Source organism: Struthio camelus, chromosome W (assembly GCF_040807025.1).
Source record: "Struthio camelus isolate bStrCam1 chromosome W, bStrCam1.hap1, whole genome shotgun sequence".
Lineage (NCBI taxonomy): Eukaryota > Metazoa > Chordata > Aves > Struthioniformes > Struthionidae > Struthio > Struthio camelus.
This window is the reverse complement of record NC_090981.1, coordinates 26,822,768-26,841,239: the sequence shown is the minus strand read 5'-3', so window position 1 is coordinate 26,841,239 and position 18,472 is coordinate 26,822,768. Positions and strand designations below refer to the sequence as shown.

The 18,472-nt window shown below is 40.7% G+C and overlaps 1 protein-coding gene across 10 annotated transcripts in view; it reads right to left on the bottom strand.

Moving 5' to 3' along the window:
- LOC138060823 (E3 ubiquitin-protein ligase Praja-2-like) overlaps window positions 1–18,472 on the bottom strand; it is a 157,068-nt gene that overhangs the window by 82,244 nt on the left and 56,352 nt on the right. For 2 of the 10 annotated variants that reach the window (XM_068924908.1, XM_068924909.1), the window contains one exon: window positions 17,504–17,572. The exons of the other annotated variants lie outside the window; for them this stretch is intronic. In XM_068924908.1, coding sequence (XP_068781009.1) covers window positions 17,504–17,525 — 22 coding nt within the window. In that variant the 5' untranslated portion in view covers window positions 17,526–17,572. The remainder of the gene's footprint in view (window positions 1–17,503; window positions 17,573–18,472) is intronic. 10 annotated transcript variants of the gene reach the window in all.

Genomic DNA, 18,472 nt, shown 5'->3' with positions numbered 1-18,472 from the left:
ATACTCATTATTGTGAATTATAGAAGTTGCTTGGCTGGCCTTCATTAACCATCTGGCAGTTAAACACTGATTTGTGTTTATATATAAAGTTAATTTTACAGAAGCACCGGAACATGGAAAGGTGGATGTAATCTGCTGCTCAGTATTTCTGCAAGACCTCGGTGACTGTTCCAAAAGCATTATTTTGCTTTACCTTTACTATTTTTTTCATATACATGGATAACATCATGCAATTGCATGCATACAATAACAGAAAGAATATGTTTTCTTCCTTCTACTGTCTATTCAGTAAAATGATTGTTTTCTCTGTCTTAGCCAGTGGCTGATTTTCTGAGGCCTTGACCAGCATTAGCTTTTCAGAACAAGCTTTTCACAAACCAGTAGTTTCGGTCCCAAAACTTTACAGCTTAGCTTTACTGCTTCAGATAAGTTTGCAATTTTCTTTTATAAGTTGCTTCTGAAACATTCAGGAAAATACATTTCAAAAAGTACAATATTTCAGTAATTCCATTCCAGTGCTCATAAGGCACTAGAACCTAGTCCTAAAGCATCTGAAGAAGAAATAATGCAGATTGGAAATAGCTTCTTTTCTCCCTTTGACTTCTACAAGATTGCTTTTCCTTCTATGACTTGATCATTCATAATCTTAAGTGGAAATAAAATCATTTGTAATTATTCCACTATCATTATCAAATATATTAAATCATCAAGGTTTCCAAACAGCCATTTTTAAATATTACAAAGATATCTTATAAATATTGTATTACGTTAAAAGCTTGAAAACTTCTGTAATGTCAGAATTACTCTCTAAAACTCTTGGGAAATGTATTAACCTCAAATTACAATATCTGCATCTTCAGCAATCTCCATCTTTCTCAGTTGTATAAGTCTTCACATTATTTGCCTGAGCCTAGAGACTAGTATTTTTTCATCAGCTTTTCCAGCTGAACAGTTGCTTTATCTAACTCATGGCCTTGTGCTTCTGTGCCATTAACAAAATTCAACCTGGCATAGACAATGCATATAGTTACCCCCAGAAAGCAAAGCCCCATATGATGAAACTCAGATGAATCACTCATTCTTGAAGGTTTCCACAAGAGGACCACGAAGAGGCTCTATATGACCAAGAAAAGTCACAGATCCATTTAGCCACTTTGCAACACAAGCTAAAGCACTGAGATAACAGAGCCCCATGGAATTGGGACAGATGGTTCAGAGAACTGGCTAGGCCTTGAGGCAGGCTAGATTCAAGGAAGGATTTATATGCCTAAGATGGGACTTAAGGTGAGGGGAGGTTAAGTGCCTAAATCTAAAGTTAGGGTAATGACAAGTGATCCTAAACTGCTGCCTAATCCCGGATGAACCTAAAGGCAAGAAGTTGCTTATATTCAGACTGTGACACGGATGCCTCAGGCTGTGCCTCTGACATACCTGTAGCTGTCCTTTATAGAAGCAGTCCAGGACAAATTCTCAGAGCCCATTTGAGAGCACTCACATTATTTTGAAATGATCCATGGTGTTCTGTTTTCATATTAAGTTCTGTTCACAGCCTCGAAAGACGTAAACACACATTTTATGGCCTTCTTAAGAGTTTGCCATGCATAGACGCCTGTGATTAGAAAAGGAGGTAGTCGGGAAAGCTGCTAAAGTTGTGCCATTGTGCAGTAGAAAAAGAGACAGCACATGTGCCACTACATAAAATAGAAGTTGGAGAACTTATATGGGAACATGGCTTCAGGTCTCTTCTCCCAAAATGTCTGGCTGAGGCTGTCCTATAAAAGGCTCACAGCCAAATCCTCTCCACACACACACACACACAACAAACACACACAAACGTACACGCTTCTCTTCCTAAGCCTACGCTTGGAAAGGAAAAGAGAGAGCCCTCCCTCCTAAGAGCTTTTAAAGAAAGACCACCGACATCCTTCAGGAGCCGATCCTAGCAGAAGGTAGTGTCTCTCTAGGGCAGGATTTCATTTTCACTGGTGACCTCAGCATTTCCTGTTGACCAGCGCTGTGTGGCTCACTGATCAGTGCTTTGTCTGTTTTTGAATCCAAGTCAAAGAATCACAGAATCGTTTAGGTTGGATGGGACCTCTGGAGATCATCTAGTCCAACCTCTCTGTTCAAGCAGGGTCACCTAGAGCATATTGCCCAGGATCGCGTCCAGGCATGTTCTGAATATCTCCAGAGAAGGAGGCTCCACAACCTCTCTGGGCAACCTGTTCCAATGCTCTGTCACCCTCACAGTCAAGAAGTTTTTTCTCAGGTTCAGATGGAACTTCCTGTGGTTCAGTTTCTGCCCATTGCCTCTTGTCCTGTTGCTGGGCACCACGGAGAAGAGACTGGCCTCATCCTCTTGACACTCCCCCTTCAGATACTTGTACACGTTGATCAGATCCCCTCTCAATCTTCTCTTCTCCAGGCTGAACTGGCCCAGCTCTTGCAATCTTTCTTCATAGGAGAGATGCTCCAGCCCTCTAATCATCTTGGTAGCCCTCCGCTGGACTCTCTCCAGGAGTGCCATGTCTCTCTTGTCCTGGGGAGCCCAGAACTGGACACAGGACTCCAGGTGAGGCCTCACCAGGGCTGAGGAGAGGGGCAGGATCACCTCCCTCCACCTGCTGGCAACACTCTGCCTAATGCACCCCAGCATACCATGGGCCTTCTTGGCCACAAGGGCACACTGCTGGCTCATGTTTAACTTGTTGTTCTCCACGACACCCAGGTCCTTCTCTGCAGAGCTGCTTGCCAGCAGGTCAACCCCCAGCCTGCACTGGTGCAGGGGGTTATTGCTCCCCAGGGGCAGGAACTTGCACTTGCCTTTGTGGAACTTCAGGAGGTTCCTCTCCGCCCACCTCTCCAGCCTGTCCTGGTCCCTCTGAAGGGCAGCACAGTCTTCTGGTGTGTTAGCCTCTCCTCCCAGCTTTGGATCATCAGCAAACTTGCTGAGAGTGCACTCTGTGCCTTCCTCCAGGTCATTGATGAATACGTTGAACAAGACTGGACCCAGGACTGACCCCTGGGGGACACCGCTAGCCACAGGCCTCCAACTTGACTCTGCGCCATTCACCACAACCCTCTGAGCTCGGCCATCCAGCCAGTTCTCAAGCCACCTCACTGGACACTCATCTAGCCCACACTTCCTGAGTTTACCTAGGAGGACGTGATGGGAGACAGTGTCAAAAGCCTTGCTGAAGTCCAGGTAGACAACATCCACTGCTCTGCCCTCATCTGTCCAGCCAGTCATTCCGTCCTAGAAGGCTATCAGATTGGTCAAGCATGATTTCCCTTTGGTGAATCCATGCTGACTACTCCTGATCACCTTCTTGTCCTCCACATGCTTAGTGATGATCTCCAGGAGGAGCTGCTCCATCACCTTTCCAGGGATGGAGGTGAGGCTGACAGGCCTGTAGTTTCCTGGCTCCTCCTTCTTGCCCTTTTTGAAGACTGGGGTGACATTGGCTTTCTTCCAGTCCTCAGGCACCTCTCCTGATCTCCAGGACCTTTCCAAGATGATGGAGAGTGGCCTAGCGATAACATCTGCCAGCTCCCTCAGCACTCGTGGGTGCATCCCATCGGGGCCCATGGATTTATGGATGTCAAGTTTGGACAAAAGATCTCTAACCTGATCCTCCTCAACCAAGGGAGAGTCTTCCTTTCTCCAGCCTTCCTCTCTTGTCTCCAAGGTCTGGAATTCCTCAGGACTGGCCTTAGCAGGAAAGACTGAAGCAAAGGCAGCATTCAGCAACTCTGCCTTCTCCGTATCCTTTGTCACCAGGGCACCCGCCCCATTCAGCAGTGGGCCCACGTTTTCCCTAGTCTTCCTTTTGCTATTGATGTATTTGAAGAAGGCCTTCTTGTTGTCCTTGACATCCCTTGCCAGATTTAATTCCATCTGGGCCTTAGCCTTCCTTGTCGCATCCCTGCACGCTCTGACAACGTCCCTGTATTCCTCCCAAGTGGCCTGTCCCCTTTTCCACATTCTGTACACTTCCTTCTTCTGCTGGAGTTTTGCCAGGAGTTCCTTGCTCATCCATGCAGGTCTCCTGCCCGCTTTGCTCGACTTCTTCCTCAGAGGGATGCACTGCTCTTGAGCCTGGAGGAAGTGACGCTTGAATATTAACCAGCTTTCTTGGACCCCTCTTCCTTCTAGGGCCCTACCCCATGAGATTCCCCTAAGTAGGTCCCTGAAGAGGCCAAAGTCAGCTCTCCTGAAGTCCAGCGCTGCAATCCTACTCATTGCCCTGCTCCCTCCTCGCAGGATCCTGAACTCCACCATCTCATGGTCACTGCAGCCAAGGCTGCCCCCAACCTTCACCTCTCCAACTAGACCTTCTTTGTTTGTTAGTACAAGGTCTAGCATTGCACCTCTCCTCGTTGGCGTCTCCACCACCTGAGTCAAGAAATTATCATCAATGCTTTGCAGGAACCTCTTTGACTGTTTGTGCCTAGCTGTGCTGTCTTCCCAGCAGATGTCAGGGTGGTTGAAGTCTCCCATGAGAACCAGGGCCTGTGATCGTGAGGCTACTTCCAGCTGTCTGTAGAAGGCCTCATCGATAACTTCCTCCTGGTCAGGTGGCCTGTAGTAGACCCCCACAACAGTGTCACCCATGTTAGCCTGCCCTTTAATCCTTACCCATAGGCTCTCAACTTGCTCTTCATCCACCCCGAGGCAGAGCTCCACACATTCTAGTTGCTCCCTCACATAAAGGGCAACTCCACCACCTCGCCTTCCTGGCCTGTCTTTCCTAAAAAGCACATAGCCATCCCTGACAGCATCCCACTCATGTGAACTATCCCACCATGTCTCTGTCACTGCAATGAGATCATGGCCCTGCGACCGCACACAGATCTCTAACTCTTCCTGCTTATTCCCCATGCTGCGTGCATTGGTATACAGGCATTTCAGAGAGCCAGTCAAGCATGCAGGCTCCCCAGAAGAGGTGCAAGAGGATCCTCCATAGCCATGTCCCATGCTGTCTCCCCTGGCTGTATGCACCCGCTGGAGGCATCCTGACTGGAGCGGTGTTTTACTGACTCCCCTGCCACTATACCACTCCCCTTCCCCCATCTTGCCTAGTTTAAAGTCTCCCCCAAGAACTATATATAGACTTTCATGCATGACAGTGGATTCTGGACTCCATTCCTAGGGCCAAACAACTAACCTAGCTTCTACTTTATTTTGTTACTAACAGAAGAAAGAGTTTCTTTTTCCATATTGCAAACTCTTTCTCCATTCCATTTCCTTTTCCCTTTCTTCTTCCATTTCAATTTCCTAAATGGCACATGGGGATATATATGAGGCATATATTTTTAGAGTAGAATGCTGTCCAAAGGAACAAAGAGAGAGTGTGAAGCTATCAGCATAAAAGCCTTGTTGTAATGCTGTGTCAAAGAGCAGTGGTACAGCAGTAAATCATATACTTGGTATATATGAAAAGTAGATAAATTCTATATTGTACATATTTAAAGCAGATAAACTCCACTTGTCTGCATTTTCCCTTAACTATGCTATCGAGTAGATACATTAACCATTTCTCCACTGGGAACGTGCAATTTATCTGGGAAGTTACTTTGGCCTGAACCTACAAGGTAAATGAAATAGATATTCAAACATTAGGCTCGTATAGCCAGACTATCAGCGCTGACAGTAAAGTAATCTTAATATAATTAAATAGTATACTGCAGACACCCTACAAAAGCTTCTTTTTAAATTGAATTACAATTGAGATGCTATATTAGTGATCTCAGCAGGTTTGCCCTATTAACTAGGATTAGGACCACTGCTAGTATCATTATGTAAGAGTAAATGATAAGATCAGTGTGCTAATTGAGAACCTGTAAACAAACCCTGGGTCTTCTGACACTTACTAAACTGTTTAGGACTTTGAGCTCCTCAACAAGGAATACTATTCACCATCCTCACCAAAACTGACCAGGAATTTGTTCCTAATGAGTACAAAAAGGAAAAAGAATTCTACAAAATCTGTGTGAACTTATTTTCATTTTTAGAGGATTGATCTAAGTGTTCTTTAGACACTTGACTAATAAAATTCAAGCTCTACTGTTTAATCTTATCTTTCCAACGAAAAAAAACAAATATTGTTCACTAGAAATAATTTCTCTGTGCAGACACTGCCTGCCTCTTAGGCATTTTTTATAGTGTTTTCATTCTCATGCTCTGTTCTAAGAAATCCACTAGAGGCTATTGAATATAAAGATGCTACTGTCAGGGAGCAGCAGGAGCAAGCTGCTCTGCAAGGGAAGGGGAGCCGGGAGCTGAGCATAGCAGCGAGGCCGAAGGCCCATCCCACAGCCCTGAGCAGGGTGAGCAGGCAGTCCTGGCACTGGTAGCCAGCTCAGTCGGGAGTCCAGATCACCAGCAAGGCCACAGTGATTTGGCAGGGCCAAATCCAGCTGGTGGCTCGGGGTCTGGATCGGCAAGCTGCATGGCTGAGCACAGCACTGCTGCAGCCCAGCTCAGGCGGAGGGTGAGGACCTGAGCTCAATGCAGACTGGGATCGAAGTGGGAGGCCCTGCTTCTCACAGCTCTCCCTTGCACCGCTCTGTCTCAGTGGTGGGAGCCAGCCCGCGCAGCAGTGATGCAGCGCTGGTCTTGAGCACAGGCAGCCCCAGCCCTGCAGTGGGGACGCGCAGGGTCCCGCAGCCACCTCTGGCTCGGGAGTCGCCAAAGCCAAAACTGTTGGAGGCCTAGAGAGCCTTCAGGGCAATATCACTGTATGGCACTACTCTTATGCTCTTCCTTAACTATCTGCTTTTGGCTCCTGTTAGAGGTCAGATAATGGTGTAGATGGGCCTTGAGTCTGATCCATTACAGCTGGTTTTTATGTCCTCGTGTGCCAGTGCTTTCTGCATACAGAAGAGAACGGTGCTTATTTCTTATTTAAATAACACAATTTTAACTAATGCTTTCATTATCTCTTTTCTGATTTTAAGTCTCCCCCTTGTTAGATTCTACTGACAGCAGGAATAACACCAAGAGCACACTTCCTGGATTCACTGTTTGTGTGAAAATTATCTTATTTAAAATAAGGCTATATACAATCAGTTCATTGCCATAGATAGAATAGATTTCCATTCATAATAACATATAATGATTTTCTGTGCAAACTTCATTATTTGTTAGCCCTTGTTCTGCCTTCAGATTCTCAAAAGTCAACATTTCAAATAAAGGATTCCTGCTATTTGCTGAACTAATACATACAATTAAGCTTAGAGGTTAATAGGTCTTCAAATTGTGATGGAATCAATTAGCTATGCTATTCCTTTGGGTAAATTGTCAGTGTGATAGAACTGCACTGAGAAAAAATAGACAATTGTTTGCGTAAATGAAAATATGCTTCTCCATCTTGTATTATTATTAGTAGTGGTAGTAGCAGCTGTGGAGTAATATTAGTAATCATCATAGGAGTAGGTGTATTTATTTAATAACAATTGAAAAATCAGCTTGTGACATGATTTCAGACCAGCAAACAGCTAACCTATAAGGAGCACTGCCATAACATTCTGTCTGAATTACTCTCTGTTTCTCTAAAACCAGTACTTATTACTTCTTAAGTCTTCTTAAATATAACACAAATTTTCATATAATCAGCACTGAACAATTATTAATTTAAGCACTTTTGAAACAAGAATTGCCATTTGGAAAAACTATAGCATTTTCCAAAGAATTAAGCCCCTAATGTAGGCCTATACAGAACTTTCAATTACATTTTATAGTGCCTATTGCAAACCATTTTGTTCTACTAGAAAATCACATTCGTTTCTGAATTGTACTGTCACTTTTATTGATCTTTATTGCTTTAGTCACTGCTGCCATATCTTTTCCACCTTGTTTAACAGAGAATATCAGCATAGCCCTCTCCTTTGAAAGAAGCCATCATATTTTATCAGAGGTTAAGGCTGTTTTTGTATAAACAGTTGTTACTGCTCCTGCAAAACTTGCTTGTTTGGAGCCTTACCAGTTGTGTGCATATTTGATCTGAAGCATGCACACATTTTCCGTGAAACATTGTTATTGCATGGATAAACTTCAAATTAATTTAACTATTACTCTGTACAGCTGCACATTGTGAGTAGGTGATACAAGCCAGTAATCACTGGCTCAGCACTACTCAGTGTATTTTGGAATACCTTTTTTGGGAGCATTTGTGAGAGTCATTATAGTGGACATTTTTTGAGAGATGCTTTTGACTAGATGCCTTAATCTTTGCCTCCACTGTTGGTTTGTACAATGCTTTTCATGCTGTCCTTGGGCTGCAAGTTCTTGGATAATGACTGTTTATTTATATCTTTTATTTATACAATAGTGGAGGAGCAATCTCTGGAGAACAGCAGTATTACCACTGCTGAGTGAGATTTGCCTTTGCATAATTACCTGTGTGTTCTTCTTTTTGGATGCGCTTGTTCTACTTAACTTTGCATTGCTTGCCAACTGCAAGTAAAAGCAGTTAAAAGACTAGTGTTGTGTTGTGTAGCCACTGCGCTGGCTGTGCACAGACTTCCCACTGATTCACAAAAGCTATCACTCAGCATTTTAAAATCTTATCTTGGCCTTGCCATGGCACCGCTAGCTTTGTATGCACTTCATTTGCTCACGTTCCAAATGAACTTCACCCTGTTGAAAGTCAGGAGGTCAACTTCTGCCTCCAAGACGTGAACGTATTTCAGAATGAATCACTCAGAAGTGCATTGCAGAATATGGACAGTACAAGCAAAAGTTTGGACCAAGTCATCTGTAGGAAAGAGTTTCATTCATTTCAGTTATAGATAAATAGTGACTATGGCAGGCATATAGATCACAACTTGCACTGCTTTTCTTAGCTTTTTATCTATTTAGCAAAATATATATATGTATGTGGTAATCCAATATTAACCTAGTATTCCTTTCAGGCACCTGAGTATAATATAATTATAGTGGGCATTGTCATCTTCAGACAAATTATTCCATCTTTTTTGGATGTTTTGCAAATTACATACATATACTTAATGTACTTCATCATTATATTACGCAAATTGATCTTTGATCAAATACAGAGCCAGCTGAAACTAAACTGCATCAGAAAACTTTCCATAATTACACAAGACAGTATATTTATATATCTCATGCATTATAAAATAAATGACTCCTTTGCAGCTTAGTAGATTGGACTGGCCTTTAAGTTTCATTTACAACAATGAATCTGAATGCTGGTAATTAACTTGCAGAGCCTGTCATTGAATATACAGTTGGAAGTATCTGTGCTATTTTGAGGAAGCAGATTTAAAGGGAAGAGAGCATGGAAAAGGGCACATTCATTTTTCTGTCATGTTTTGATTGCCCAAAATATCCAATGAGATTGCTTTTGTATATGGACAAATACATTCACATTTAAGAAAGCCTGCCATATGGATGCTGAATAGTTGAGAAAGGACATCTGGTGATCCACTATTTCAATAGATTAATAATTAATTTTTCTTACCAGTGCTATTTCATAGTGGTAGTATAAGAAGCTAATTTTCAAAGTTTTCTATAAAGTTCTCAAGTTTAGCTTTCACTTTCAAAAGTCTACTTCTTGGGATTTTCATTTTTGTATCTGCAAAAAGCTTTTATGAGTGCCAGGATCCAAAATTTTAATTCTTCCCTCCACCCCTCAGCAGATCTGTCTTGAAGATTGATTTTGCAAGGTACAGAGGAATATGGTGGCCATGAACCAACAGAATTCTTAAATATATGCTAAACTGTCACTGAAACCAATGGGATATAAATATGTTTAAGCGTTTTGCCAAAAAGGGAACTTTTGTGGAAACAGGATTTGAATGCAGTTTACTGGTAACAATTTAATTCCAACTTCTTTTATTTATACAAGAAGTTTTATTTACTCACCACATTGCCTATCGTTCTGCCAAAAGCATCATTAAAAACTTACTTTTACAGATTGTTTAAGTAATGATATGAGCAACAGAGAAAATAAAAAGCAAGAGCTACACATATCACCCTTCACTCTGAAGAGTATAAGAGCTAATTAGAAAGCCTTACAACTTTGAAAATGATGAAAACCAAACTGAAGAAGAGACACTGCCACTGAAATAGGGTATTTTTTATGTGGACAGCTGTCACGGGCAGTGAACCCAAAATGTACTTAACAAATGATGGCAATTATGATGATAATATATTTCTTTAAGTGTCATCAGCAGTCTGAGAGCACAGAAAAGCATACTGATCTATACTCATTCCAAGAGTCATTTAACTGAGGAAACAACTATGGAAAGTCTTCAGTCCTCTTACTCACTGCTTTGCTGAATAAGGGGTAGATCAGATTCCAGTGATGACCCTGGAACAAAACCAATGGAGTTGTTTGTTGAAAATTTTCCATTTGAACTAGGACAATGGGTACAAAGAAAAGAAGGAGGGAGATGTGGGAAAAGCTCTGGTTACATGTTACCTAAGGAAAACAGCTCACTGGCTGTGATTGTGGAATGATTATCCACTTCTGTGAGGAGAAGTTAAAGGTAATTAATTTCTCACAAGTTGAAAAGAAAATAGTGTTGGAATTTGCTTCTATCCTGGAACATTCAAATATAACAGTGTGGTGAACCCAATGGGTTGATGTAGCCTAAAATTCTAATTTTATTAAACTGAAAATTACTAACTCAGTAGAACCATTGTCTTTACGCTGCATTAGAATTTTTCCCACAAGCCATCACCAGCTAATTACTCACCCTCACATGGCCCTGATACCAAAGACCTCTCTCTCCTCCTTTCCTCCAATTGCTAATGACCATCACACCTTTCCTCTTGCTAATAAGCTAAAAAGCTCCTTTGCTCCTTTATGTCAGCAAGCACCCCATTTTTTTTCAGTTGTCTAACTGACTAAAGCAACTAGTTTAAATTCATAGCAATTGTTCCCAGCCTGAAGAGAAACCTGTTGTTTCTCTTTTAGACTTGAAGAATGGATTGTATGCCTGATAGCCTGTTTTTTTCCAACAATATCAGTTAGTATAATACAGGATGTAACCTCTCCCAGCTAGTCCACAGGGACTTTAAAACTCTTTCGAGTATACTTGCTGAATTATGAGCATTGTGCCTGTAAGACACAGATGGACACTTGCACTGTTTGTTTGCAGAATTATTGTTGTGTCTAATGGCAGTCAGTCACTGGGCAGACAGTATCTGGACTGACAGACAGATGAGAAAGCTTAAAAAATTGGATAAACATTAATATTGTCATGGGCAGCAAGAACCTGTCAACTCACTGTATTTGGAGACATGTTGCTAAAAAATGGCCAACATGAGAATCATAAAGCCATTTGGCCCCGTAAACCAAAAGCTAAACCATTGCAAACAGATTTTTATGTTTATCAGTCACACATCCATTATAAAATATGGAGGTCTCATATGTGGTTGGTCAACAGTATTAGTTGAACATAGCTTATGTTTTTAAGATTCCTGTATAAGGCAAAGCCTAGCAATCTAATTATTTTTAAAAATGCAGTATTACAAAGCCTGCACTTGATGTAAAACATATTCTTTAAAAAAAGCAACAATAAGCATCTTGATATAGATGGCTGTTAGACAGCAACTAAAGGGTAACAAAGGTAAAATACATTAAAAAATACCCTCTATGTTGTAGCCAAATGCATTCTGTAACTCTTCAGGACCTTGCTTTTCATAGCCAACAAACTAGTTACGTAAACTATTTGCTATAAAAATAGCTTATCACATGAGTGATCGGACCAATTGCAAACATTGAAAGTCATGGCCAGTTTTTTCTTTCTGCTTTTTACTGGCAAATCCTATTCTATTAGTCCATCATTAAGAGGATTTATTACACTACATTTTAATTCCATAGTAATTAAGAGGAAAGCAGAGCTCTTGTGTCATACTCTTCACTTTTTTTATTTCTTCTTTGAGGGTAAGGATTACTACTGTTTTTTTATTTTCTTCTGCTAACCATAACCCAAATAGCAGTACACTTAAAGCCACACTCTGAAAGCTAGTTGTCTAAGAATTCCAAATCTGTACTGTATTTTTATAACAGTCTGTATGACTACTTTTCCATGAATGTGCTCAGAATTCAAATATTTGCACATGCAAATCCAGTAAATCTAGTAGCTGCCTGAGCAAATATGAGCACAGGATTGAAACTTCCCGTGAGCTTTTTTTAGAATATCTGCCATAAGAAACTGATCCAAGTCTAACTTTATGTTACAAAATACTCAAAGTCCATGAAGACCAAAATCAACACTGTTTTACACTTATTCAGAGGCTTTATTGGTAGGTATTGGTATTTGCCATTGCTTTACTTATTATGTATTTATTTATTATGCATTTGTATTATTTTGAATGAATAATATATTACAGTCTCACTAGTGCCCAGTCACATTCTCTTATTATTCCATACAGCCTGATTCTTTTCCTGCCTCTTTCTCTGATCTTCTCCCATATCCTTGAGCCTTGTCCTATAGTCTTATCCTATTTCCACCTCATCTGTAAAAAGCTTTTGATTCTCCTTCTGTCAGCAGAAGGAAAGTGAGGAAATTGAGCAGATCAGGACTGCACCTGTCAACCTCCATGAAAATATTTAAAGCCTTCCCCTTCCCTTTGCCTTTTCTTTCTCCTGAAGGTGGGGGGGGCGGGAGGAGGGCAACTATTAACCAATTCATATTTTTGTCTCCTTTGAGTATATGGACCCTTTTGGTGAAGAACCTGCATATTCTAGCAGCTTTGGAAATATGGGAGAAGAGAAGGTAGTAACATTGCATGACTGGCTCTCTACTGATCAATATGTATCATGTGTTTAGCAAGCTTTAGGCTTGTAACCAGAATTGCTAATAGTACTTTTGGTTTTCCACAAATACTAGAACTTCTGAAGCAACATGTTGCAAGGTGCCATATTCTGAAACAATATGACCTAGAACACTGGTGAGCTATCGCTTGTATGTCCTGAACTGGTAAACAGTACAGATTCTAGGTGATAAATATGACACGATATTTTATGTACTGCAGACTGACAACATTGCTGTAACGAGGAATGACATATTTTTAACATCTCACAATTCCTCAAGGCTAACTTCCCTAACAGTGATATTTGCCACATGCGACATAACCAATTTTCCTCCTGGTAGACAGAAAACCTTGCTGTTACAAGTCACAAATTCCTGACAGTTGGATGATAACAACTCCTTAAGCTAATGTGCTGGCACTGATGTGTATTGAATGAGTTCCTTGTTTGGGTTGAGGTGGGGAATAAAGAAGGGGGGAGGAAGTTAACCTCTGTTTATGTGTGTGTGTGCATAATCAAAAACAGCTACAGTGTACTTTATTATTTCCTGCTATTGTATTTATAGACTCTAATATCAGAAATAGGTACAGGTAAGGATGAAGACTCTCTTGAGTTAGACAGCTCTATATTAGTCATTAGGTCATTTACTTATGCTATGCTTTGACTAGTCCTATAACATAATAGTGACTGTTAGATGTTATAGATTCACAATGGTATTTTGAATTGATATGGTTAAGTCTCTGTTGAAAATTAATCATCTCTTTTATTACAAAGAGATTTATGCTTGCTTGTAACAATTCTTGAATCTGACTGGAAAGAAGACAAGACTAATAAGGGCATCTGAAGTTTAGAGAATTGTTATGATATGGTTTCATTTTTTCCTCCTTAGCTTCTGATATGCTGATAGAAAAGTAACTTCTCTTAAGAAAAGATCACAGACTATGTAAATAATGATATGAAACATCCAGCCATGCATGTATTTATAGCTTTATATTCTAAAAAGCATATTTTTAGAGAGCTCATAAAAAGTGAGGGAAATACCAATGACTGCACCAATCTTGGGTAGTAATAAACCAGGGCTTTTTGTCATTTCCTATTTTGTGACAAGGCTAGTTAATGACAGAAGTACTTTTAACAAAAGTTTTAACACAGATGCTGACAGATGTCTCCAATATTAATGTAAGTATGCACATAGATGTATAGCTACACATGTTTATAGGTGCATATGTATGTGTATACATAAGTCATGACTAGGCTGGGTAGATGAAGGGAGAGCAGTGGATGTTGTCTACCTGGACTTCAGCAAGGCTTTTGACACTGTCTCCCATCACGTCCTCCTAGGTAAGCTCAGGAAGTATGGGCTAGATGAGTGGACGGTGAGGTGGCTTGAGAACTGGCTGGATGGCCGAGCTCAGAGGGTTGTGGTGAATGGCGCAGAGTCAAGTTGGAGGCCTGTGGCTAGCGGTGTCCCCCAGGGGTCAGTCCTGGGTCCAGTCTTGTTCAATATATTCATCAATGACCTGGAGGAAGGCACAGAGTGCACCCTCAGCAAGTTTGCTGATGATACTAAACTGGGGGGAGAGGCTAACACACCAGAAGACTGTGCTGCCATTCAGAGGGACCTGGACAGGCTGGAGAGGTGGGCGGAGAGGAACCTCCTGAAGTTCAACAAAGGCAAGTGCAAGGTCCTGCCCCTGGGGAGCAATAACCCCCTGCACCAGTGCAGGCTGGGGGTTGACCTGCTGGCAAGCAGCTCTGCAGAGAAGGACCTGGGTGTCGTGGAGAACAACAAGTTAAACATGAGCCAGCAAGGTGCCCTTGTGTCCAATTCTGGGCTCCCCAGTACAAGAGAGACGCAGTACTACTGGAGAGAGTCCAGCGGAGGGCTACAAAGATGATGAGGGGACTGGAGCATCTGTCTTGTGAGGAAAGGCTGCGAGAGCTGGGCCTGTTTAGCCTGGGGAAGACAAGACTGAGAGGGGATCTCATCAATGTCTACAGAAATCTGAAGGGAGGGTGTCAAGAGGATGCGGGCAGACTGACTCTTCCAAGTGGTGCCCAGTGACAGGACGAGAGGCAACGGGCACAAACTGAAACACAGGCAGTTCCATCTGAACATGAGGAAAAACTTCTTCACTGTGAGGGTGACAGAGCATTGGAGCAGGTTGCCCAGAGAGGTTGTGGAGCCTCCTTCTCTGGAGATATTCAGAACATGCCTGGACGCGATCCTGTGCAACGTGCTCTAGAGGACCCTGCTTGAGCAAGGGGGTTGGACTAGATGATCTCTAGAGGTCCCTTCCAACCTCAACCATTCTGTGATTCTGTGATTTTGTAATTTTATGTTTGAATATAAAGAAGAGACTACAGATACACAAATATCTGCATCCTATATATGGGTCTGTAATGCCCATTCATGCCCCTGTGTTTGGCTGTTCTGTAAACAGTAATGTGGCACGACTCCTGAGTCTTGATTTGGATATTTTCTTAATCAAATTATTTGCTTTTAATTTACATAGAAGGCACTAAAAATAATTTCAGAAATAATCTTACAAACTTTTTAGAACCTGAATAATTTTCTAATCATATTTTAGAGCATGACCCTGAAAAACTTTTATATCTGTGAAGTCCACTGAAGGACTGAATGATAAATATACTCCACCTTGGCGACAGAAGAGCTGTGAACTTTTCAAATGCTTTCGCAGCAAAGTGATTTGTCAGAAACAATAAAGGACTTAAATATGTCATCCAGCGTGAAGCAATTGCTCTCTGAGTGAACTTTTCTAAAAATCACACTTACACTGTGCTAAATTAATCCATGAGATTTCAAAGAGATAATGCTGGAGGTGAATATGACCCGGTGTATCTAAAGCTGTGATTTACCGTAGCCCCTAAACATACAATCTGGAGACTCTTACGGGCAATTTTCAAACTCAAAATTTTTTCAACACTTTTTCAACACTATTTCTTGTGGTTAACTGAAGTTATACACGTTATGCAAGAGAAAATATGCAGATTACCAAAAGCTTTTCTTGATAAGTGCAAGGATGCAGTGCTTTAATTTTTATGTTATTTTATATAACATAATAATCATTTATGTTCTTTTAGTTATAAAAATAATTTATATTATTTTATTCACATATATATATATATATTTATATTATAAAATGTTAATTCAACAGTTCTGTTTAATTATGTTAGATCTGGACACATTTCCTCTTACTTTCTAAGCTTCAAGTGCTCCAATCTACACAAGGAAAACAACTCTTTCCCTGGAAGCTTCTGGCTTCCTGACTTGCAAAGCGTGGGAGGCAGGGACCATATTCTTGGGAATTATCACTGCATGGTTGCCCTGCTCTTGTGTTTCCCTAGACATCTGCTATATGCCACTGCCTGAGACAGGATACTCAGTTAAATGGACAGGTTACTTTGGTCTGATTCATTATGATTGTTCCTATTTTATGTTCTATAGTCCGTTTGAGCTCACCTCAGCCCAAATAAAGTACAGCTCTTCAGGGAGAGAGCTGAAGTTAATTACTCCATTTCATGTGGATCTAGGGGAAGACAGACTTGCTAAAGACAGTTTTAACTTAAATCCCTGCAAGAAGAGGCAATAACAGAATCCATTCCTCATTGCACTGTCACACCCCAATATTCTTCCTCAAGATCAGAGGATCTCATGGAGGCCATGTCGTTTTGAAAAGCTTAATGAGAACTGTATTGGGAAAAGCTTTCTGCTGGTGATTTCTCTTCAGTTTATGCCTACCTAGTTCAGAAGACTGGATCTAACAAGTCAAAGGGTCCAGTTCCACAGGTATACCACTAACTGCTGAAAAATGCATTCCTTACTCTTATAAAATGTACCCATATTTCCTTACTCTATACTTGTAGACATGTGATTATACTTCTGAAAACGTTGTCCTAATATTCCAGCCACAATAACTGATTACTTTTGGTTTTTTTACAAATGCTTTCAGAAGTCCCAGTCATGACTTCATTACTATAGGTATAGTACAAATCCATAATGCTTTGGCTTTGCCACTGAACCTACATTTGATGAGAAGTCCCACAAAAGCCAGTGGGGCTATTTGTGGGTTAAGGTACTGTTCATTGTGAAGAGAAACACTGATCTGATCATACTGTGAATAGAAATAGGAATGAAAGCAAATGAAAATTTTTTTGACGATTATAAAAAAATGATTATTAAAATTAGATAAAGTTTGCTTATCTGCCATTATAAATTGACTGACATTGTACAAACTTTGCAGGAATTGTAAACCTAAATTAAAACCTATACATCTGGCTTTTGATAGGAATGAGAAGTTTAGGGGGAATTAGTATTCATATTCTTGCACAGATAATAGAAATTAACCATCCTTCACTGTCAAGTAGGACTACGGTTGAAAGTGGTGGACAATCTTGAAGTCTGTCAATAAAAGGTGTATGTACGAAAGTACATGAACAATAGGTCTTGCAAAATAAGTAACTGAAGATGTGATACACTAGGTAGGCATTTATGTTCAGATACCTATTAAGTAGGTATTGATTTGTGTGTTCAGAGCTATAAATCTTGTCCAGTGTTGACATATGTATCCAGATACCTACCTGCTGAAAATTGATTCTTTACGATTATTTCACAAAAAAAAAAAAATCAAACAGTATCTTGATACATAAAATCATACATCTAGAGCATGCTGAACTCTCCACTTTCTACTTACCTTTTTTGTGGGAGTTTCTCATGAGTGCAGGATACGGTACAGTAGTTCTTTAAAATTAACCTTGTAGTTCTGCCAAAATGGAAAGAATCATAAATGCTGTGAGAGACAGAGGAGCTAGCTACAGAAGCAGAGTTATGTCTGTCCACTATATTCTACTGGTAAGCCTAAAGACTCTCCAGGCCTATGTCCAGATAGCATGAGGGCTGTCATCCCCATATGACAGAAATATGGATGACAGCACTTTCAAGAATATGGTTAAATCCTTTTTCCTGCTATAAACCTTGCATGTATCCTACTTGAACTCAAAGAAATTTAGTGTCAAAACACACTTACCTAAAGGATAGGCATTGTAAAACAGATTTTTACAATCTCTTAGATAAGGAAAAATATTTCCTTGTTATTTTTGCTTTCTTTCATTTCTTACTAGAGTTAGGACTGATTCTTACAAGCATGACCCCTTGCAATTTTCACAGCCTAGCTAATACAGCTCTGTACTAGTATACAGAAACTTGATGGTACTATTTGTTAGAAAATGACTATCAGTTCAGTGGTATAACCACCTTCATTATTTAGATGAAGAAAAATACAGAATAAATTCCGGAAGGATAAAAAACATGCACTTTGGATTTTTACTTTTATTCCAATTTTAATATGTGAAGCACTTCTGCTAACACAGAAACTCCACCAGACACCAAAAGAACAAGAAATCCATGACAGTCAATTCTATAGAAGAGAGGAAGTCTTGAAAAACAAAGAAACCCTATGTTCTATTCCTATGCAAGTCTGAGGATTCCCAAATCTCAAAAGTTAGACATTCCTACACTTATATTGGAGCTAATGAGGCAAGAGAGTCTTTGATTAACCACTGAAGAGAAATTGGGCGTGCACAAAATACTTAAATGCCCTGAGAGAAGGGGTTATTGCATCTCTCTAGCTAGCCTTGCTTTGCTCTCACTGGAACATAAAATT